Raw genomic sequence first — 22,294 nt, 5'->3', positions numbered from 1 at the left:
TCACACCCAGTACTGGCCGTTCTTGAGGGCAGGGTTGGCTGTCCGGCAGAACTGCAGCAGCTCGGGGTCAGGCTGGCCCCCTGGTGGGGGCCCCTGGCCAGGCACCGCTGTCAGTGGGATGGCCTGGCCTGGCTCCACCTTGCGGAAGGTCTCGGCGTCACTGGCCAGGCCATTTCGGGGCTTGGCGGTCAGCACCTGGACGTGGTGCTTGCCTGTCTTGTTGCGTTTGCGGAGGTAGCAGAGCAGGGGCACGATCAGCACCAGGAGCAGGAGGACCAGGCAGACGGGGATGATGACGCTGAACATGTTGGCCTCCAGGAAGCCCAGGAAGCCCCTGCTGGCCACGGGGGGCACAGGGCTGGAGGTTGCTGGGCTTGGCCCGCCCGTGGGGTTGCCGCTCTCTGGCTCCCCGGCTTCGGTCCGAGCAGCCTCAGGCAGACTGAGCAGAGCCACTCTGTAGGTCCGGGCTGCGTTGAAAGGCTCCGTGGAAAAGTCCAGCGAGGCCACAGCGGGAGGGACACCCCTTGCCCACAGCTCCAGAGTGAGACTGTCGCCCATGGGGCCGGGAGAGCTACCCTCTGGCCTGCCCACTTCCAGCCCCAGCCGGCCATCCTCAAGGTCCTGCTGGGTGAACTGCTCCACAAGCTGGCCGCCCCGCGGCTCTGTCCTGGCCCGGGGCACTCGTACCACGCGGCCGTGCCGGGGTCCCGCCAAGAGCCGGAAACGCGGCACACTGCCCGTGCGGTTGGCCAGCTCTCTCGCATCTAAGACAGTGGGGTCCAGGCGCAGGGTGGCACCCTGGGGCCACGGCCCACCTGTCCACACGTGCAGCAGAGCCCTCACAGTGATGTTCACCGTGGCGGATGCGTTGGCACCCCTGGCCAGTGCCAGGATGCTGAACTGATCGTGAGAGGAGGAGAAGTTGGTGAAGGCAAAGACCACATCTCCCTGGTCTACCTGGAGCTGGCTGAAGGCTGTGGCAGGCTGCCCGCCCACCAGCAGATGCCCGTAACGGGGCCCCTGAGTGAGGCGGTAGGCTGCGTCTGGCTCTTCCCGATCGGAAACCACTCGGAGCTGCTGGCGGCTCAGGGAGGAGCGCCCTAAAGCTTGGGGCACCTCCAGGGGTGCCCGCAGCTGCACCTCAATGGCTGAGGGAAGGACATCCACCGCCAGGGACATGAGCAGGGGCGGGCTGGCCCCGTCGGACACGCTCAGCTGGAACACGCCCACCACGCTGCTCCCGTTGGCCACGAATGCCAGGCGTCCTGCATCCACGTCAGCCTGCGTGAAGCGGGTCACCGGCCCCGGGCTGGCCCCTGCCAGGCTCAGAAAGCCGTTGTGGGGGGCCCGCTGCACCTCATACTCAATCTCCCCGGGAGCGGAGTCTGGGTCCACCACGCTCAGCTGGGCCCGGGAGACAGGGCTACGGGAGCCCCGGGTGAGCCGGAGCGGGACGGAGGCCTGAGGCTGCGGCGGCCGCTCATTCACATCGCGCACCGTGATGGCGAAGGCCTCTGAGGTCTGGGGTCCCGCCACGGAGGCCCCCGCTGGCCCCTGGAGGTGGGCACGGAAGCGGAAGCCATCCTGCTGGGTGCCCCCGCCGCCGTGGGCGTACACCAGCTGCCCTGCGGCCAGCTCAGACTGCAGGAAGTGGGGCCGCCCGGCGTGGAGGGGCTCCTCGGACACCAACAGCTGGCCCCGCGTGGGGAACTGCGTGATCTGGAAAAGCACATCATGCTCCAGGCGCCGGGGCGATGGGACACTGGCCAGCAGGTTGGCGGCGTCAAGGGCTGCAGTGGTGATCTCGGCCCTCTGGCCTTCGGAGACCCAGAGACCTGGGGACGGGACACAGGCTGTGAAGGTCCCGTCCACCGAAGAGAGAGCTGAGGACCTTCAGACCAGAGTCTTCAAGGCCAGGTTGTCCCTCCCCGCTCAGACCAGGCACCCCAGCCCGGGGCTCTGGGTCCCAGTGGGATACGCCCCCTGCTGACCCCACCTGCCCATTCTCCCTGTAATGTACCAGGCCCTCAGAGGTGACATGAGCTGCTGACCTTTGGCCATGTGCCCCCCACCCCCAAATTTGCCAGCCCATCATGCTGTTCACCTTTGTTCCTCCAGAGGCGGCTGGGGCGCTGGGGACAGGCAGCCTCGAAAGTCACGGTCACGGCAAGGGTGGCGACCATGTCGGGGGCAGGGGGTGAGGACAGCTGGAGCTCCAGGGCATCATGGGCCTCCCAGAAGGGCTCGGAGGGCATCTCGTGCTCATACAGAACGCTCCCAGCATATACCTGCCAGGGACACCCCACTGGTTGGATGAGATCCTGCACGGCCTGGGACCCCCTCCGAGGCTGGCACCGGTACCAGGCACTGGGGTCTCCCTGGCAGACGCCCAGAGCCCAGCCACCCTCGCGGCTCTCCCCAGTGTGCCTCGCTCTATGTTTTCTTCATCAACTCAGGGGGTCGCCATAGAACAGTCACACAACAGTGAAGAGCCAGGCTCTGGATCCGGACACCTCTGTCAAATCCCAGCTCTGCCACCTCATCTCTCTGAGCCCCTGGGAAAGCAATACTCTATCTGTGCTTCTCTCCACAGCAGCTTGGTCCTCTTTCGCATGAAATCCCTGTCCCTCTTCCCTGCTGAAGCCACCGCTTCTACCAATGCCCATCTTTTTCCCACGGCGTCAGTGTCCCCCCAAACGGATCAGTCCCATCATTAGGTAACTATGCTATCCACCCATCTGAAAGAATAAACTTCTCCTGACTTTACTTTTTACACCAACATATGTTTTTTTAGGCTCTTTGCAGCAAAAAGCCAGAAGGAATAGTCTATACTCTTCCCGGATGCAGTCTTGAGCACACTCTCCCCAGACTTAGGTTCCTGCTGTTGCCAAGGGGACCGTGGCCTCCATGTCACTGAATCCAGAGGCCAGTTCTCAGCAGCACTGGACACAAGTGAGCGCTCCTTCCTCCGGCCCACCCGATGGCTTCCGAGCGGCTCTGCTCCCTTGGTTGACCTCCAGCCTCACTAGCCGCTTCTTCACAGACTCTTCTACTGGGCCCACCCCTTCCCCGCCCGCCCGCCCCGTGTCTGTGGTTTGGCTTTGACACTCTGCCTACAGGCACTACCCATGCGCTCTCACTGGGTCTCACGTCCTCAGACACCAGCCATGAGACGACCCCTTTATTTGTCTCTCCAAGCCCGGGCTTCACTCTCCTGAACTCCAGGCTCATAGCTACCTGCTTCCTTGGCAGCTCCACTGGGATGTCTGAAGGACATCTCAAACTCAGCCTATCCGAGACGACCTCTGACCTGCTCCGCCTCTCCCAGCCTTTCCACTGCGGAGGGCATGTCTCTGTTCGTCCTGTGGCTCGGGTCCCCAGACCCTGAGTCACCCCTGATTCCTCGCTGCCTCTCTTACAGTGTCATCTCTGGCCTGGATCATTGCTGGAGCCTCCTAACTGTGTACTGGCTCTCTCTCTGGCCCCCACACATGCGTGCTAAGTCACTTCAATCGTGTCCAACTCTTTGCAACCTTATGACCCTAGCCCGCCAGGCTCCTCTGTCCACGGGGATTCTCCAGGCAAGGATACTGGAGTGGGTTGCCAGGCCCTCCTCCAGGGGATCTTTCTGACCCAGGGATCGAACCTGCATCTCTTAGGTCTCTTGCATTTGCAGGTGGGTTCTAACACAGAAGTCAGGGTGAGGCTTTAAAAATGTAAGTTGGGTTCTGTCAGTTTTGCTCAGACAGTACAATGGCTCACCACCCTTTGGCTTCAAAGACCGTGTGTGACCTGTTACCTGCGACCTCACCTCCTCCCTCTCCACTCCAGCCACGCCCGCTATTCTCTAGGGCCAGCTGCGTGTTAAACACCAAGGAATAGTCTCCACTTTCATCAAGAAATCCACTCCCTCCTCTTCTAATCCCAATGTGTCCTCTTGGCTTATCTTTTGTTTTCCCCTTTTGGAAGACACAGGGAACTATTTTCCTTCTCGTGGAAAAACAGGACTTGTGCAATAATGAGAAGGAAGCCGACTGGGGTCACAGCATGGGAGGGTCTAGGCTTCCATCTCACTGTTGCACCGGGGTTGTGGTGAAGTGGGGCACCCTGCCCGGTCAGGAGGGGGAGCAGAGCTGGAGGTGCTCTTCAGAGGCTGGCCGGGAGAGGGGAACACAAGCTTTTTAAGAAACTGGAAATCAGGTTGCGTGTGGGTGAAATACCCCAAAGGTTATATCTTGACCACTAATTTAAAACCATTAAATGCATGCGCAAGCCAAATAAAACACATCTGTGGGCCAGCTGTGGTCCACAAGGACTGCCAGCTGTGACCTCTGGCCCGGGGCTGACCAGTGAGCAGGAAGGAAACAAAGACCCTCAGGAGCTGGAGTCTGGGTACACGAGGTGCTTGTGGGTCGGGGGGCTGTCTGGCTGGGGATGAGGCAAGTCACAGGCAAGGTGAGGAGGGGTCCCTGACCTCTGGGAACCAGCAGCATCCTTTGCTGAAAGAATCTAGGACTAGCAATCTGAAGGCACAGCCCCGGGATGGCTTCTCACTAGCCACGGGATCTGAATAAAGTCCCTTGACCTCTATAAGCCTCAGTTTCCTTATCTGCAGAATGGAGACACCTGGTCCCTGTCTCCTCTCCACCACCCCCAGCTCAGAGTCCTGTGCCACCATGGCGCTGTCGGATCCCACCCAGTTCTGCCCTGCCCCCTTCACCAAGGGGAGGGTGTGTCTGCCTCAAGGCCTCCTCCAGCTTCCCTGGGTGGCACTGCCAGCCTGGCCCCCTGGTGGCCATTCAATCTAGTCCGCAGGGTTGGGGAGGGGCCTGAGGTCCTCCTCCTGCTCCACCCTCCTCCCTCGGCATCCCAGGGATTCAGGGTGCACAGCTGGCCTGTTGAATATTTAATTGTGGGGAGGGCTGGGAAGCAGGGCCACAGCAGATGCTGGGAGCACAGAGAACTCCAGCCTGGGGGATGGTGATGTGAGAGAACTGAGAACCTCTTCCCACCCTCATTAAAGTTCCTTCCTGCCCTCACATGGAAGACATTCCCCCCACCACCTCCTGCCACCACAGGGAGAGCCTTCAGGGCGAGCCAAGGCTGCCCTGGAATGCTGGGCGCCTAATGCACTTACAGGGACCTAAATTAAAACGATGGCTGCTGGCCCCATTGGCCCAGGTAGCACAGAGCGCTCTGGGACCCCAACAGAAGCAGCCTGGTGGTCTGCCTCTTCCCGTGGCTAAGAGTCCTAGCTTTCACTGGGGGCCTCTGCTTGGGGGCAGTTGTGTCCTGAAGCTGCCCTGAAGCATGGATGGCAGCTTCACCCCCAGCTCGACTTACTCAGCTGCTTGTGTCCACTCGTCTGCTTCAGGACCCACCCTGCTTCTTTCTGGCTCTTCACCTGAGCCCCGAGCTCACATCTCTGCCCACAAGCCAACCAGCTGCCTTCATCCCAAACTCTACCCCCCTCAAACCAAACACTGTCCCCCACCAGCCACTGGGGTGTCTAGTGTCCCCTTATCCCCTAGGGTCCAAGTGCAGTTCCTCCTGGAAGCCAAGTCTGAGAACCTGATCCCTGCTCTGGGCCCCTAGAGCCCTGGTCTCCTGCATCCTTCTTCCTTTCCCTGGAACACTAAGCCCCATCCCTCCCCCATCCCCCAGCCTGGCGGCTTCTGGAAGGTGGGGCATGCAGGGCCTGGACCATGGCGGGCCCAGGGAAGCTGGAGCTGGTACCCGTGTCCACAAGTGTGTCCAAGGGGACAGTGGGCCTTAGACTGGATGGAGTCTAAGGCTTGAGTGGCTGAAGAGAGCGGCCCTTACCTCTGCCTGAGTGAAGTTCTCCAGGGCCTCCCCGGTGCTGCCCTGCTGGGTGTGGAAGAGCCGGCCAAGCTGGGGGCCCCGCAACACCCGGTAGAGCAGGTGGTGGGGGTCAGTGCCCGAACTGGAACTGGCTCTCAGGCTCTGGCTGCTGAGTGGCTGGACGGACCCTGTGAGAGGCCAAGGGGGACTGTCGGACTCTGACCAGGAGCCAGGGCCAGACCTGCGGCCGCAGGGGAGGCAGAAGGGCCCTGGCGTGGCTCACCTACCTGGGCAGACGGTCAGCATCTGGCTGCCCTCCAGGGAGAGGAGCAGCTGCTTCTGGGCCATCACCCGGAAGAAGTGTCCCGCGGAGCTGTGCTCGCCGTCGGACAGGCTGAAGCGGAAGCCTCCGTCCAGGGCTCCTGGGACAGGAGAGGACTTGAGCCTCGCCGGCCCGCACCGGCACCCAGCCTCAGGGCACCCCCACCCCTCGGCGCCCACCTCTGTGTGAGAACAGCACGAGCCCGCCGTCGAGCTGGGCCTGGGTGAAGCTGTGGGTTTCGATGCCCGGCGCCGTACTCAGCACCACCCGGCCGTTGCTGGGCCGCTCCAGGGTGTAGACCAGGTCCTCGGGTCCAGAGTCGCTGTCTGTGCCCCTAAGGGCCTCCGCTGGGATGGGCACCGTGGCCCCCTCCCACATCTGGGGATACAGGCCTGTGAGGGATATGATCCCACCAAGCCTACCCACTTCATTCCCCCCTGGCCTGGCGGTATCATCAGGGCTCCAACCGCATTGCCATCCGGGGCTCCCCCACACAAAGGGGCCCTCCACCCCATTCACTTTCCCCTGTGGGCCCAAGGTTCCCACGCCCAGGCTCCCTAGGGCTCCCTAGGGCTCCATCTGCCCTAGTCCAGCTTGTCCCTCAAGGCCAGCTCATGTACCCCTACCCCAGGAAGCCCCCAGCTTTCACCCCTCAGAGTCTCCCAACCCTGACCCACAGTGCCGCCTCTGTGGTTCACTGGCAGGGCAGGGGTCTCCCTTCAGACCCTCCATGGTGAATCTGGGCAGGGGCACAGGATGGGAATCAGATTAGGATACTTAGGATTAGGCTCCTCTTCCGGGTGAGGGATGGGGAGGAAGGCTTGGTGAGCTGGAGAGGCTGGTGACAGGCCGCTGCCTTGCAGCACCTGATGGGGGCCCAGGTGCTCCCAGTGCAATCACGAGGCCCCAGCCAGGTGGGCCAAGGCTTCCTGGGTGCAGGCAGCCCTTCCCCACACTCAGAGGGGAGGGGGGAGACCCCACAAGCCTCTCTCCTGTCAGCACGACAGGATCCCATTCCGAAGGTCCTATTGGGTCAGCAACTTATGAGCAGTATTGGAGAGGGGGTTCCTAGAAAACCAAGCACTCTGGGATTCCCTCTCCCAGCCCAAGGCTGACCTCAGCCAGAGGTCTGGAAGGAGGGCCATAATGTACAGACCTGGCCTTAGCACAGGGCTCCTGGTACAAACACAGTGGACAGCACCACCTGGTGGCGAAATGGCACACAGCACCATCTGACTGTGGTCTGGCAGCCCTCTGCCTGAAACCTACCCTCTGCAGGCTTCCCCGGCACCAGGCTGTTCCCCACAGGCACATCCTATACACCAAAGATTCTCATGCCACAGACAGCCCACATCGGCCCTCTTCTGAAACCTTCCATAGCTGCTGCTGAGCCAGAGGCTATACCCTAGAGGTCAGCATTCAGCGCCCTGCCCGTTCACTATCCTGCTGTGTGGCCCTGGTCAAGCCACACTCTTTTCCATCGGTGACTTCCACCGTGACCCTGGAGAAGTCCTGTCACCTGTCTGGGCCCCAGCCTTCACCTCTGCTAGATGGGGACCCCACTACCCTGCAGTAGTGTAAGAGTCAGGGGATTGGGGGGTCCAGCTGTGGCCTGCACTTGCTGGGGGTGGAAGTGGGGAGCAGTTGGAGTCCACCTCTAAGGGTCTGAAACAGTTTTCTTCAGGAGTCCTGGTGCTGAGCCACAGCAAAAGCTTCCTGCTGAGGGTGAGTCCAGGGAGCAATGGGAAGCATGTCCATTCACAAGGCTGTCTGCTGCACTTGTAAGTGGCCAATTACAGAGCCTCACACCTGTGTTCTATTTCCGGTGCCGTAGCTCTTCTCTCCTCCCAATAACCTAGGGCGGCATGGGGCAGAATCCCCATTTTACAGAGGAGGAAAGTGAGGCTCACAGCAGGGGAGCTTGGTGCTGGGCCTCTCTGGTGGGGACAGGGACAGCGGGAGGCGGTCCTAGACGCTCTCACCTGCAGGCCTGTGTTTGTGGTGAGAATGGGGGGCTGGTCGTTGACAGGCAGGATGGTGATGGTGAGGACCACGGGGTGGCTCTGGCGGTCCATCTCTGAGGCGTTGGCCACCAGGACAAAACTGTCTGCCAGTGTCTCACTCCCATCATGCACGTAGCGGATCAGCTGCTGTTCCACCTGTGGGCAGGCCCCGGGCCAGAGGTCAGGCCCCAGCAGGCCTGAGTCCCCTGGTGGGTCTCAGGCCCAGCACCCTTCATGCCCTGCCTTTGGCTATGGGAGACTGACTCCTTCAGAGCCTCTGTTTCTGCGGGCAGCAAAGGGGACCGTCATTTCTCCTAGAGTGAAAGAATGATGGAAATGGGGACACTCATTTCTCTCTGCCGGTGAAGGAGGGTGAGATGAGGTGCTCCATAAATGTGGGCTCCTGCCTCCTCTCCCTGCACACCCCCAGACTTGGCCCCCAGAGCTGGGCAGCACCCTGGGCCTCCCTGACCGTACCTCTCTCCAGGAGAAGGCGCTGAGGCTCCCATCTTGAGGTCCCTCCTCTCTCTGCAGGGCCCCATGCCGGGGCGGCTCCAGCACCTGCAGGTGGAGGGCCGGCAGCGTGGGGAAGTAGGGCCCAGCGATGCGGAGCAGAGGCGGGGCCAGGGTGCGGGCTCCGCCCTCCAGGACACTGAAGTTCTGTGCCTCCAGGGGGATGGCGGACGGCAGCACCTCCAGCTCCAGGCGGACGCCCTCGAGGGGAGCACCCAGGCCTGAGGACACATCCAGGGAGAAGGTGTCGCTCCAGACCTCAGGGCGGGAGTGCAGGTACAGGACCCTGCCCGCATCCACTGCCTCCTGGGAGAAACGGTGCACGGGGTCCAGGCTGGGCGGCTCAGCTGCCACGGCGCCGGGGGACAGCATCACCAAGTAGCCGGCGCTCGGCGGGGTCTTCACTGAGAACACAATGTCCGCTGGTGGCACAGCCTCCTGGGCTGCCTGGTTATCAGAGGGGTCACAGGGGGAGCCTGTTGAGGCCTCTGAGACACACACACACTCTCGCCGAGATTACACAACCACACGGCCTCAGGTTCACTGACACGGACATACAGTCTTACCACACGCCAATGTGTGCACCCAGACACACGTATGTCACACACGGACATACACACTGATTACCCGTGACATGCTGATGCCACCAGAGGGCGCCCCATCCTTCTGAGCGACCTGGATTGCTATACTACGGGGCTCTATGGAGCTGGCAGACCCGAGGCCAGTCCAGGGCCTGGAGGGAAGGTGCTCCCTCATCTGATGACCCAGCCATAACAGGCTACACACCACCCCAAGCTCACATGTCTTATTCTGTCCTTCTGCCTGGAAGACTGTTCCCCTGCTCTCTGGTGTTAAACCCCAGACTCTTCAAAACCTAGCTCTTCAAAGCTGCCTTCTCCTGGGCAAAGACTTCCAGCCACCAGACGTGTTTAGTCACCATCTGCCCCGAAGTCTCAACAGCTTCAACAACCACAAGAGGCTCAGAAGCTAGCAGCTTACTCTCAGTAGAAGAATAAGCCCAGAGAGGGCAAGTGACTGGTGTGAGATCACACAGCAAGGCAGTGGACCTACCGGATGGCCTGTGGTTGCTCAGTGAGGTTCCTGGGTGGTCAGCAGCCCTCAAGGCCTGGTCTGAGGTCCAGGAAAAGAACTGAGGATGCAGGATCTGGCTGACGGGGTGGGTGTGGGGGGGAGCCAAACCTGCCTCTAAGGCCTGTAATCCTCAAAGTCCGCACGCACCCATCAAAACCCTTCAGACAGCCCACTCCTATTAGAGTGCATATTCTCAGGCTCCAAATCAGGGACTGTGGTCTGGGTAGAGCCCAGGAATCTGCATGTCGGCCACAGCGTGTACATGTGTGCATGTGACATGTGGAGGAATATGCAACCCACAGGCAGCCGTGCATACAAAACACTGCCCAGAAACCCTCAGGCACACAACATACAGATGCACAGGCGCACACCCAAGGCACATACACACACCTGGTCACACCCCAAACCATCCAAGCAAGCATGCCTGGCATGACTGCTCGGGTTAGGGGCCCCATTTACCTGGCCCAGACCCCTGCTCAGGCCCCCAGCCCTTTACCTCCAGCAGGTCCCTTCTGATCTCAGCTGCCTCTCCCTGGAAGACATAGATCTTCTTGTGCTGGACCAGGTGCAGGGGGGCCACTGGCCCCTCGACGGCAATGGCCACTTGCAGGGTGGCTTCCGTGTGCACAGGCCCTGCCTCCACAGAAAAGGCCAGGGTATCACGGGGACTGAGGCTGCCGTTGTGGTTGTAGAGAATGGCCTTCTCCAGCAGGTCCTGCTGGGTGAAGCTGGTGACTGGCTGGCTGGCCCGGAGCAGCTGCCCCCAGCGTGGACTGGCTGTGACCTGGTAGTGGACCTCCTCTCCACTGCGGATATCTAGATTGGTGTCCAGGGGGAGCACGTCTGTGTCAATGGTGCCCTGGCCTCCTTGAGGGACCACCAGGCCGGAGCCATTGGCCACGCGGAGGTAGGGCTCCGAGGCCTGTACTTCGAGCAGCGCGGTGGCCTGGTGCTGCCCGTCGGACACCTGCAGCTGGATCCAGCCGCGGTCAGCCCCTGAGTGCACAAACAGGACCCGCCGGTTCCTGAGATCCTCCTGGGTGAAGCGGTATATGGGCCGAGAGGGCTCGTCCACAGCCACGATACTGCCGAAGAGGAGGTCCTTGCGGGTCAGCACCAGCTGAGCATCTGCAAAGCCAGAGTCGGCGTCGCTGAAGGCCACATCGTCTGTGGTCAGCAGCCGCTGCCCGCCACGAGCCACGTGGAAGACGCGGCTGATGGTCTGCACAGGAGCGTGATCGTTCACGGGCTGGATGGCCACGCGGAAGACACCCCGTACCTCCTCCCAGGCCATGTCACTGCTGCCCTCGCCCTGGCGGGTAGCCACAAAGGGGATGTCATCTTCCGTGGTCTCGGAGTTGTCGTGCTGGTAGACCAGCCGGCCTTGCAGCAGGTCCTCATTGGTGAAGGAGGTTACCACGGTGGCCTCGTCCTGTGCATCTCGCCACACCAACCTGCCATGGCGGGGTCGCTCCATGACCTCGTAGAGGTAGCTGGCGCTGTTGAGACTCTTGACGAAGAGGTGGTCAGCAGAGAGGATGCCCTCCCCGCCCTCGGGCACCGAGAGGAGGACATTGGTGAGGACGGGGGCATCCGGGTCACCGCCAATGTGGATGGGGAAGGTGTACAGCGGGGAGAAGTGCGGTGGGGCTGTGACGCGGAAACGGAAGGCGTCCTCGACTGCCTCTGAGGCACGAGCTGTGGCCCCGTAAGTCACCCGGCCGGCCCGCAGGTCGTCCTGGGTGAAGCTCTGGCCATCTGACAGCCGCGTGCCCTGAAGTTGAAGATTGCCCTTCCTGGGGGCCTGGACCACCTCATAGTGGAAAGTGGTGGGGCTTGGGCCTGCCTCCTCCAGGGTGGCCTCCAGGTGGGCTGTGGTGAGGGCCTCTTGCTGGGTGTTCTGGGTGTGCAGCGGCTCCAGTCGCAGCAGCCGCACTGTGGCTCTCTGGACCGTCACTGGGAAGGTCAGATTGCTCAGGGCCTCCTGGCCCACCTGCACCTCTAGGGCCACGCTCTCCACTGTGTCCTCGGCGTGGTGCTGCGGGTCAGTGCTCAGGTACCTTATGCGGCCCTGCTCCACGTCCCGCTGGTGGAAGGCCCGTGTAGATCGCCACTCGGTGCCCTCTGCCCCGCCTGCCCCCTGCTTCTGCAGCTCCCCCGACTGCAGGGCCCCGGTGACTCGGAACAGCACGCTCACATCCTGCCCCACGGCATTGGTCTCCACCGACAGGTTAGCGGGCAAGATAGGTGCAGCGGAGCCCTGGGCCAGGCGCAGCCCCGTGTTGTGGAGGACTTGAATGGCTGGCCTGACGGCCACCACCTTCAGCGTGACTGGGGGGCTGGCTTGCAGCCCATCGCTGACCCGGAATGTCAGGTCTGGGGCGGGCCCGCCGCGATGGATGTAGACTAGGCTGCCTGCCTCCAGCTCCCGGCAGGAAAACTCGGTTGCTGGCTCCCCGGGCTGGTCTCGGCGCTCCACGGGTAGGCCGGCAGGGGCACCGAGGAGCTGGAAGGTGAGGCCCTCACAGACGGAGTCTGGGTCGTAGGCCTGGAAGACCTCTGGCCCCAGGGGCTTCTGAGTGTGCTCCAGGATCACCATGAGGCTGCCGTGCGGGAAGATGACGCGAGGTGGGTCATTGACAGGGTTCACCTGAATGGGCAGGATGTACGTTTGGCCCCTGCGAAGGCAGGAAGGCACGGCCCCCCGAGTCGTCACTGACACCTCAAGGACCAGCTGGTCGGAGGGGTCCTCAGAGCCATCATGGACGAAGCGGGCCTTGCGGTTCACCACGTCCAGAAGGGTGAACATCTTCCGTGCCTGGGCGCCCGGAATGTCGAGCTCCAGCTCGCCGTGGCGGGCCCCGCGGCTCACGCTGAACAGTACCTGGGACTTGCGCAGCTCAGCCTCGTTCAGGTCCAGTGTGGGCTGCACGTGCCGCCACTCCAGCCAGGCTGTACCACCCTCAGCCACCACCAGCGGGCTGACGGTCAGCAGCTGGGTGAAATTGGCAAAGACCGGAGGCAGCCCTGGTTCTGGCACGCAGGGCTCGGGCAGCTCCATGGCCGACCACACCTCGGGCGCCAGGGTGGAGAAAGCTTCGTATGGGCCGTAGGCGTCCTCCTCGTACTCATCTTCCTCCAGCCTGCAGCCGGCTGCCATGTTGCGGGTCAGCCAGGCTTCCCGGAGCCCCTGCCTCTGACTGTTGACACTGAGATCCTCCATGCAGCCCAGGAGGGAGACGTTGACAGCCAGGCCCAGGCGGTGCTCCTGGAGGTGGCGAGAGGCCTCAGCATCCAGCCCCCCAAGGAGGAGATTGCCTCGTGGCTCCAGGTAGCTGAGGACCCCACGGTTGGAAGTCCGTGTGGGGTACTGGTCCACAGAGATTTCCAGCTGGTGAGCATCCACATGGACGCTGACCTCGTGGGGCTGCCCGTCGGCCACAGGCATGCTGTTGTGGAGCAGCACAGTGCCCTGGCCCTTCTCCACCACGGCCCGCAGGTGGCCCTCAAATATGTCCACGTAGATGAAGTCCCCCTGCCGGCCCCCAGCCTGGAAGGCCAGGGGCGCCTTCTGGCTCCGTGTGGTGAGTGTAAACTCCAGGGTGCCTTCGTCCCGAGTGCCCCAGGCAGGGAAGGCAGCCAGCGAGTAGGGCCCAGAGAAGCCCATGGCCACGTCGTCACCAGCAGAGAACTCCTCGGCACAGCCCTCAGGCACATCCGCCGTCAGTGGCCGAAGGAGGCTGCGGCCATTGAGGGTGGCTGTGTAGACGCAACCCCGCAGGGGTCGGCTGGCTCTCGTCAGGTAGGGCAGGTCAAGACTCCCCGTGCCCCCCAGGAAGAGCCCATAGGGGACCTCCAGGGGAGCGCCCTGGACTGGGGCTGAGGCATTCAGGAGCCCGTCGACTGACAGCAAGGCCCAGCCGTCTGACACGGTCAGCTCCGCGATGTGCGGGACAGAGTCGCTCAGCAGCGTTTCTGCCGGGGTCTGCACCCTCACCTCCTCCTGGCCCAGGAGAAGTCGGACCTGAGGAGACACGGTGGGAAAGGAAGCCGATTGCAACCAGCACTTCTGCGGTAAAAGCGTAACTGGCTCCCCACACTTGGGGTCCCCCGAGCTGAGGGCCTAGGACAAGTGCTTCTCAGGCCACTCCCCTCTCTTTCCTGCCAGCTCTTTACTCATCCCCCAAACCCTCCCCAAAGTGATTTCTGAACCAGGCCTGGATTGGCTCAGGGGACCCTGATGTGAATCAGATGTGGTCCCTGCCCACGCAGACCTGTCACATGGCAAGATGCTTTCCTAGAGATTCAGCCTAAATTCTTGTATGTCTCCCCTCTTTCCTTAGGTGAGAGGTGTCTCCCCTCTTTCCTTAGGTGAGAGGTGCCAGAAAAACCACCTTGGAATACAGAGGATTCCTCCGCTGGAATAATGGACACCTGAGAATCCCTTGCTGTGTCTCCCAAGTAGAGCAAAACACCTTGGAGTCACTGAGGCAGCTAGGCTCATTGTTCAGGGATGGGGCACCCAACCAGATGCTCTGTGTTTTCACCTGTCCAAGAGGGATGGTCCTTGGGGAGAGAAGGTTCTGTCTCTAGGACATTGACACAGAACTGGCTCTGGTGCGGGGCTCCCACAGCCAGATGGTAGAATGGGTGGTGGCAGAGTATGGAAACTGAAAGAGCAGAGCCCTACGAACTTATGGCCTTAGGAGTCCGTGTATGGAGCGCCTTTCTAGGAGTGGGGCATCAATATACCTGGCAGGAAGAAAGAACATCAGTGCCAGGTTGTACCAGGCCATGTTCAACAGTGACACCTTGTGGCAGTGAGAAGCAATGGCAGCATCAGATGGACAGAGGGGACCAGAGTCCTCTCCCCACTGGAGTGTGGAAACAGATGGCTCCCCCAAAGATAGACTAAGACCTCAAGTCCTCAAACTCTTCATGGTTAGGGGAAAGCCTCTAGAGACAGCCAGAAGACTCTTTGCAAATAAAACTTGTGGTGACTTGAACGATGAAATAAAATTAAGGAAGCTGTGGGGCTTCCCAGGTGGCTCAGTGGTAAAGAATCCTCCTGCTAATGCAGGAGACATGGGTTCAACCCCTGGGTCAGGAAGATCCCCTGGAGAAGGAAATGGCTACCTGTTCCAGTATTCTTGCCTGGAGAACCCCATGGACAGAGGAACCTGGCAGGCTACAATCCATGGGCTCACAAAAAAGCTGGACATGACTTAGTGTCTGAACAATAGCAGTAGCATTCTTGGTTGTTCCATCACCAACAGACAGTGGTGATACTGTCACAGTGGGGATAGAGGGTGGCCAGGGCTTTGCCAGAGGCATGCACAAGGGTGCTGGGACCCAGGAGAGGGGAATCCACCCAGGTGAGGAAGGGGTGCCCATGCTGTGACTTCGTGCAGGGAATGAATGAAGCTTGCATCAGGCAGAGTACTGAGCAAAGGCCTGGCAAGAGCAAGAGGCCACAGGATGGCAGAGAATGGAGAGTAGGCGGGGTGCTCAGAACACCGAGGACAGGCGAGGGGTCGTGGTGAGAAGCGTGGCTGGAGAGCAAACGGGCAGAGCCGGTTCCTGAGGGGGCTCACACGACTGTCCATCTCAGAGCGGGGCGGCGGGGGGCAGTGAAAGTGACACGCTCAAGGTCACAGCTGGCGGGTGGCGGTGTGCACTGGAAGCTAGAGAAGGAGTCCAGCAGGGCGACATCACTGACCTGCAGGCGTCCGGAGTAGAGCTGCAGGAGCAGGTAGTCGGCCGGGCCTGCGGCCAGGAGAAGCAGGGCCTCGGGCTGTGCCGTGGAAAACTCCAGCTGTAGGTGTATGTTGGTCAGAGCCGTGGCTACAGGCACCTCCAAGTGGTTCTCTCCGAAGAAAGAGGCTGTGTGACAGGAGAGAGCTGCGGTGAAGTGTGGCCCTGTGCTTGGAGGAGGAAAGGAGCCTCAGGGCGGACGGCCGGGCGGTAGGGAGGGCGCTTCAGGCCGGGGCTCCGCCTTGGTTCTCCACGGTGCCCCTTGTGGCCTCAGCTGGTCCCGGCGCCAGAAGGCATGGCCTTGCCTCATGTCCAGCCCGGACCCTGGCTCTGAAGGAGGTCAGACCCGGCAATCCCAAGCATCGAGGTCTCCTCCTTGGGGGTTTCTGGGGCCAGAGGCTTCTGCCAGCTCCGGCTCTCTTCCCCTGGGCCCTAGAGGAATCCCCATCCTGGGTCTGGCTCCTTCCTGGCTCAAAGGGAAACCATCCCTGGCCTAATCAAGTGGCCCAATGGCCACAAACCCCAGGGATGAAACTCTAGGAGAACCACTGCTACCCAGACTGATGCCTGCTCAGATTCTTTCTCCGAGGTGCCCATCTGGTTTTGCTCCTGGATTGGCTGGCCACGGCTGAGCCCTGGTGGCGGTGAGTCCACCGAAGAGCAAAGGCTCTGAGCCCAGATGGAGAGCATGTGTGATGCCAGACCCAAGAGGGGCCAAAGCTTCCTCCATCACCCTGTATTGCTTCCTGCTGCTAAGCTATTAATGGTTCCTGGTGAGCTGTCAGATCCGGCCCCATTATTTCCACCGCGGCCCGGAAGCCAGGGTTCAGCTGAGTTCTCCAAGCCTGGGTCTCAGACTGAAGGCAAGGCCTAGGAGGGGCTGACAGTATGATGGGCCTCCCAAGACAGGAAGTCATATTTGGGGTTTCCCAGGGTCACTGTGTAGGCCCTACACTGGGACACCTCCTCTTTTTAAGTTGTCACCCCCTCCAGGAAATTTCTCCAAATGAGCTTCCCTTGGCCTCTAGCCTGCTGCCACAATTTCTGGTCCATTCCTTTCATGGAGACTAGTGCCAAATATAATACTGACTCTGCCTCCTTGATGTCCAGGGCTGGGGTGGGGTAAGGGGAGACAGGAGGGGGTTAAAAAGATGATTCATCCTCCTTGATCTTCTCTTAAATCCTCTGTGAGTCAGTCAAGGCTGTTGGCCTCATTAGGGATGATCTGAAACCAGCCTTCTACGCGTTGTTCCCCGGGGGGGAGGGGGTCTGAGCCAGCTAACATGCACCTGAGGAAGCTGCATCAGCCACTGGAGGAGTCCCAGACTTGTGTGCCCTAAGGGTAGTCAACACAGCCTGCAGAGATGGAGGGATGCCCAAGAAAGATGAAGTTCTCCCCTTCAGGCTGAGCTGAAATCCCTTCTACTTATCCCCTCTTGCCAGCACTTGCTGGCCACACCAGAGCCTTCTCTAGAAAGCTAAAAAAAAAATCAAAGCAAAAGTGCAAAGCCATCTAGGTGGACACAGCCCGGTGGGCCCAGCACATCTCGGTGTCCACGAGGGACAGACCAGGGAACTGGCAGCTGGCAGGCACCCACAGGGGTGTTTTATCGGCAAGGTCACGGATTCTGAGGAACAGAATGCAGCACGCTAAGCTGGGGGCAGCCGCAGCGCAAGGGGCAGAGGCAGGTGGCCCCCCGTAGGATGGAGCCACCATCACAGCAAAGCTCAGAATGGCTGGCAAGAGATGACCGTTACATTCTCAGGAATGTTGTAAGCCAGGTGATGCTGCCCAGTGAGCTTATTTATACCATGGAAAGAGGCAAAACACACCGATCAGGGCTCCCTGTCTTCCGAAGTGCCTGTTGTTAAACCCTCACTGGCTAACGTGCACTGGCTGGGGGTCCCTTTGCTTTCCAACTGTGTGTGAGTGAGCACAGGCCCTCACTCACACTCCCTTTCACTAAAGGTGGATGTCAACCTGCCAGGGCGTGGTCCAGCTGGGGACCAGGCAGGAACTGAAGCAGCTGGCTGGCTCTAACCGTTGAACCACCTGCCTGCAGCGCCCTCCTGGCATGGGGGAGTACCAGCCTGTTTGGTCTGGTTCTCCAGGCCAGAGTGGGAGGGCGACAGGAAGCAGAGGTGCTTTCCAGAGAGAGCTGGGGTCTGAATGGGCCCATTGAGGGGCTGGGCCCTGCTGTTTCCTGTGGGGCCACGCGGGAAGGGCTCACACAGGCTGCCTTGTGCAGCCGGGAGCACACAGGCCGGGAAGCCCCCTCACCCCAACAGAGGCCTCTGAGGCCTTGCTGGCTGGGGTTTTGGAAACTCTGATAGTGCCACTCCCCCCATCCCCTGGTCTTCTGCCGCCTCTCTGTCTCTGATGGGTGGCAGTGGTAAGAACCAAGAGTCCCTGTCCTGGGCGGCAGACCGGGGGAACAGTTGGAGAGGGCCTTCAAATGGAGAAGGCAGGCAGGATAAAGACGGCATGAGCTAGGAATCAATCCTGGAGGGCTTCCTGGGGGAGGTGAGGGTTATGTAGAGGAGCGGAGAGGGAGGGAAATGGGCAATCTCAGAGGGAAGCAAGGCTAAGAGGCTGGCGGGGATGTACAGGTTCTGGAAATGCTGAAGACAGAGGAGTAGAGAGGAAAGCAGCAGGGGCCACACCAGGCTCGGCAGCCTGATAGGGATGCTAGGGCAGCGCGGGGGAGAGAGGAGGCCTCATTACAGCCTGGAGGCCTGGCCTTGACTCTCCTGGGTCAAGAAGACCCATGATTCATCAAAACACCAGTTCAGGCATGCAGCAGCTATGTGGGCTCTCCTCTGGGCCAGGAGGGGCCCAATTCAGGCCTCAGCATCACCATTCTGTAAAATGGGCACCCCTCCCCACTCTCTCCCACTCCTGTCTGTAGGGATTAGTCCTGGAAGTCCCTTTCTGGCCTGAGGTCTGCTCTCAAAGGTGAGTGTGCAGAAGGTCAATGGTGTGGGCTGCTTGGGCAGCTCCAAGCTTTTGGCATGGGGGGATCAGGATGCCTCAGAGGGCCTAAGGGACAAGCAGGAGAGGCAGGACGAGTGCCCCAGGTATGAGTTTCTCTGCCTGGAAGAAGGCACACCAGGCGGGTGTCCTGGGCTGCGCAGATGTGTACTCGCCTGTGTGTGTGAGTGTGTGGGTGGCTGCTGGGAGTGTGTTTTGGGTTTGCGTAAGGCTGTGTGTTTGTGCATGTGTGCGCGTGTGGGCCGGGAGCTGCCAGGACAGAGCAATGATTGTGCCCAGGCCTGTCTTGCCCCTCGGTGCCTGCCCGCCTTCCTGCTCTGGGTTCCATGAAAGGGGCAGTGTATTCCTGGAGGGCTGCCACCCCTCTCGCCCGGCACCCATCCGCCCAAGAGGTTTGCTGAAGGTGGAGAATCCCACAGCTCCCCGCCCTTCCTGCCCACGAACAGGGCGCTGCTGTCTGGGTTCAGGGCGGGTGCCTCCATCCTTCTTCCTGAGACGAGGGCTGGGGGCACAGAAGGAGTCTGTCTCCATCCCCGCCGCACCCCCTCCTTACACACGGAGATGAAGCCTAGGCCCAGGTCCCCCAACAAGCCACCCCCTGGCAGAGCATGGGTTATGCTGGCATCTCCTGGCTCCCTGGGCCACTCCTAGGATGTTTGAGTGAGGACCGGGTCCCTGTCCTTGGGGGACCCCAAACATGAGGCTTACTTGCATCGTGGCGTTCAGCCCTCTACTTGGCAGCAGGATTTTGGCCTCTCAGTCTCTCTCAGGCTCCCCAACCACCCTCCAGGCCAGGGCCAGGGGCTCAAGCAAAGGTGCCTTTCCAGTCCTGGGGCTGCTGCAGACCCAGCTCCTTCCAGGTCCTCGGAACCCCTGGGGCCGGCCAAGTTTGTCTCTCCCTCTGTCCCACGACTCCCCTGTCTCTGCCTCTGCTCATCTACTTCTCTCCTTCTCTTGGTCTTCAGCCCCCTCTTCCCCTTCCCATCCCGGCTGTAACTCGGGGCACCACCCTTGCCCTAGGACAGTCCAGAGAGCCAGACCTGCTCCCCCGCCCAGCCCTGGGACCCCCATCCCTTGGTGATGGTTGTACAATATCAAGGCTCTCTGTGGCCCTTGCCTGGAGGAAGGCACTTGGCTTCCACTTACCAGACAGACAACTGAGGCTTCAGAGGAGAAGCAATTTGACAGAAGCTGAAAGCCTGTAGCTCCGGGCCTTGCCGCCTGTCAGAGCCCTGCCTGCCAGGCACCCCACCCCACCCACCCCGGGCAATCAATTTCTGCATGCCCCGCTTCCATCACATTCCTGGTCGCCTGGGGGCAGCCAGGCAGCTCTGCAGCTGGCATGCGTCATGGGCAGCAGCAGCATTCCTGGGTGTCTGCTGCCGCCTGACTTTATAAGGGAGAAAGTTCGGGAGCCCAGAGCTGCTGGGCAGGATGGCCGGTGGGGAATGCCTGGCCCTGCAGTCAAGGGTGAGCGGCGGGGGACCTGGACCAGGGGATGTGGGCGAGGTTTAGCTAGTGGCGCTGAGATGGAGCAGGAGGTGAGAGGTGGGCGGGGAGAAAAGTGGGAACCCATACATTCACTCACTCATCATTCATTCACCAAAATAATAACGTAGCGATGGGAATGGAAAAGGGGAACTAAGTCGAGAGACACAGAAAGCCTGAGAAAGGTATTAAAAGTGAGCTTAAAAAATAAAGACCCCCTCTCCTCCGCAAAGACTGAATTCAGGAATCCAGACGGAGGCCTGAGGTAGGAGATGGAGGAAGAAAAACCAAGAGAGAGCAGGCAGGATGTGGGACAGGAGCAGGGAGACCCGCCAGCCAGCTGGGGGAGGAGGGGTCCCACTCTGGGGTGAAGCTGGGCTTCTCCTCCAGGGCCTCTCAGGGTTTGGCCCCAGGGATGACAGATCCTATTTCTAACCAGATCCTGGGTAGGCAGCGGTGAGGCTGGGAGAGTCCCTCTGAGGGAATCCGAGGGGCTGCAGAGAGCGCCAAGGCAGGGCTAAAGGGCTCTCTGTCTCCCCTCGTTGGGGTGTGTGTGTGGCCCACCTGCGGGCTGAATGCGGCCCTGTGTGCGAGCAGGGATGGGCCGGGTGCTCTGCCCCATCACCCAGGCTCCCTGGACCTCATGCCTCATCCCCTCCTCTCGCGCCTCCAAGGGGCTCATTTTTTCTTTACCAGCACTGTTCCCAAGCCAGGGAACCTCTGCGGAGGCCCGGGTTGGGTGGAAAGTTCCCTCTGATTCAGAACCAGAGTTTCCGCCCCCAGGATTGCCAGCGAAGCTGATGTTCCCGCCATCGCCCCCTACCATTTCGGAGCTGGGAAAGCGAACGTGTGGGGATGAGAACTCGACCCCACAAAGCACAGCAGACCCCCGAACGACCTCAGTGGGCTGCATGTGGGCATGAGTGTGCCTGAGTGCAGGTCAGCGCCACGCATCACGGCGGGTTGAGGGCAGGCGTGTGGGCAGGTGAGGATTCGGCGCCGTGGGCCCAGTCTGGCTCTGGATACTGGACCATAACTCCCTGGCTACACCTGCTCCCAGGGCCCCCAGGTGAGGGAGAAGCTGCACCGCATCTACTCAGGTGCCTGACCTTCCCTCATCACATCCCACAGCCCCCCAAGCCTCAGCCCTCCCAGACCGAGCTATGACCTTCCACCGAGGCTGTTTCCACTGAAGATAACAAGGGGGAAGGTTAGAGCGATGACTTCAGGTCAGACCAAAAGGACAGTGTAACCTGCCCATGGTGATGACACTGGGGTCATAAAGCCAAGGCTAGGTGGCTTAGCACCTGCCGGGGCTGGCGCCTAGAAGATGCTCACACACCTGCAGACCCACAGCGCTCACGGCACTGGCTCTGCTGCCCTGATTCCAGACCAGAGAGTGACCAGAGCCACCCCAGTGGCCCGCGAACCACCCACGCCTCTCCTGCCCCGCAAGCCATGGCTGTAGGAACAATAGCTTATGGGAGTCAACTTCCACGTGGCTTCCCTCGTGGCTCATGGTAAAGAATCCACCTGGAATGCGGGAGGCCTGGGTGCGGTCCCTGGGTTGGGAAGATCCCCTGGAGAAGGGAATGGCTATCTGCTCCCAGTAATCTTGCCTCGAGAATCCCATGGACAGAGGAGCCTGGTGGGCTGCAGTCTATGGGGTGGCAAAGAGTCAGGCACAATGGAGCAACTTTCACTTTCACTTTCATGGGAGCTGAAAAAGCAGCCTTCTTCTTGGGAGACAATAGCTGTCTCCACAGAGTGCAGGAATGCTGGGTCCTCCTGCCCACCTCCCCATCTCAACACAACAGAGACCTCACTGGGGTCAAGACGACCCCGCCCTTCCTCACTCCAAGAACTCTTGAGCTCTGAGACTCCCTCTTGGGGTACTTAATCTCTTCAGTTGCCTTTCTGGCTCCTTGCAAGGCCCAAAAGGCCAAAGCAGGACAACAGTTTCCTTAGCTATTGGCTGATCTCTGACCCTGGTCACTGGCCTTGGCTATCATCTAATCAAGCATCCGGAGGCCACCTGTGCTGAGCGGCATACGCTGGGGAGCATTTCCAATTCACAGACCCCCTGTGGAAGGTGAGCACCCTGAAGAGGGATGGGTGGGGGTGGGAGATGCCGAGCTTGGTCCACAGGCACCAACAGGGGCAGGGCTGGTGCCCTGGGCACCCAGTCACGTGTTCCATCCCTGGGGCCACGTGGGGCACAGAGGAAGTGGGAGGGAAAATGAGAGGTTTTGCTGGAAGCAGCAGCCCAGCACCCACCCAGGCTGGAGGGCTGGGGTGGGGAGGAAGCAGGGCCCTCAATGAAGTCTT

At 60.7% G+C, this 22,294-nt stretch overlaps 1 protein-coding gene across 1 annotated transcript in view; it reads right to left on the bottom strand.

Annotated features, from left to right (window-relative positions):
- CSPG4 (chondroitin sulfate proteoglycan 4) overlaps positions 1-22,294 on the bottom strand; it is a 34,595-nt gene continuing 12,301 nt past the window's right edge. The window contains exons 2-10 of the mRNA XM_068991547.1: positions 15,452-15,615; positions 10,229-13,756; positions 8,605-9,087; positions 8,107-8,283; positions 6,304-6,502; positions 6,090-6,224; positions 5,824-5,990; positions 2,105-2,288; positions 1-1,835 (exon numbers count right to left, since the gene is read on the bottom strand). Coding sequence (XP_068847648.1) covers positions 1-1,835; positions 2,105-2,288; positions 5,824-5,990; positions 6,090-6,224; positions 6,304-6,502; positions 8,107-8,283; positions 8,605-9,087; positions 10,229-13,756; positions 15,452-15,615 — 6,872 coding nt within the window. The remainder of the gene's footprint in view (positions 1,836-2,104; positions 2,289-5,823; positions 5,991-6,089; positions 6,225-6,303; positions 6,503-8,106; positions 8,284-8,604; positions 9,088-10,228; positions 13,757-15,451; positions 15,616-22,294) is intronic.

Source organism: Capricornis sumatraensis, chromosome 19 (genome assembly GCF_032405125.1).
Source record: "Capricornis sumatraensis isolate serow.1 chromosome 19, serow.2, whole genome shotgun sequence".
In the NCBI taxonomy this organism is placed as follows: domain Eukaryota; kingdom Metazoa; phylum Chordata; class Mammalia; order Artiodactyla; family Bovidae; genus Capricornis; species Capricornis sumatraensis.
This window is presented reverse-complemented; position numbering and strand designations above follow the sequence as displayed.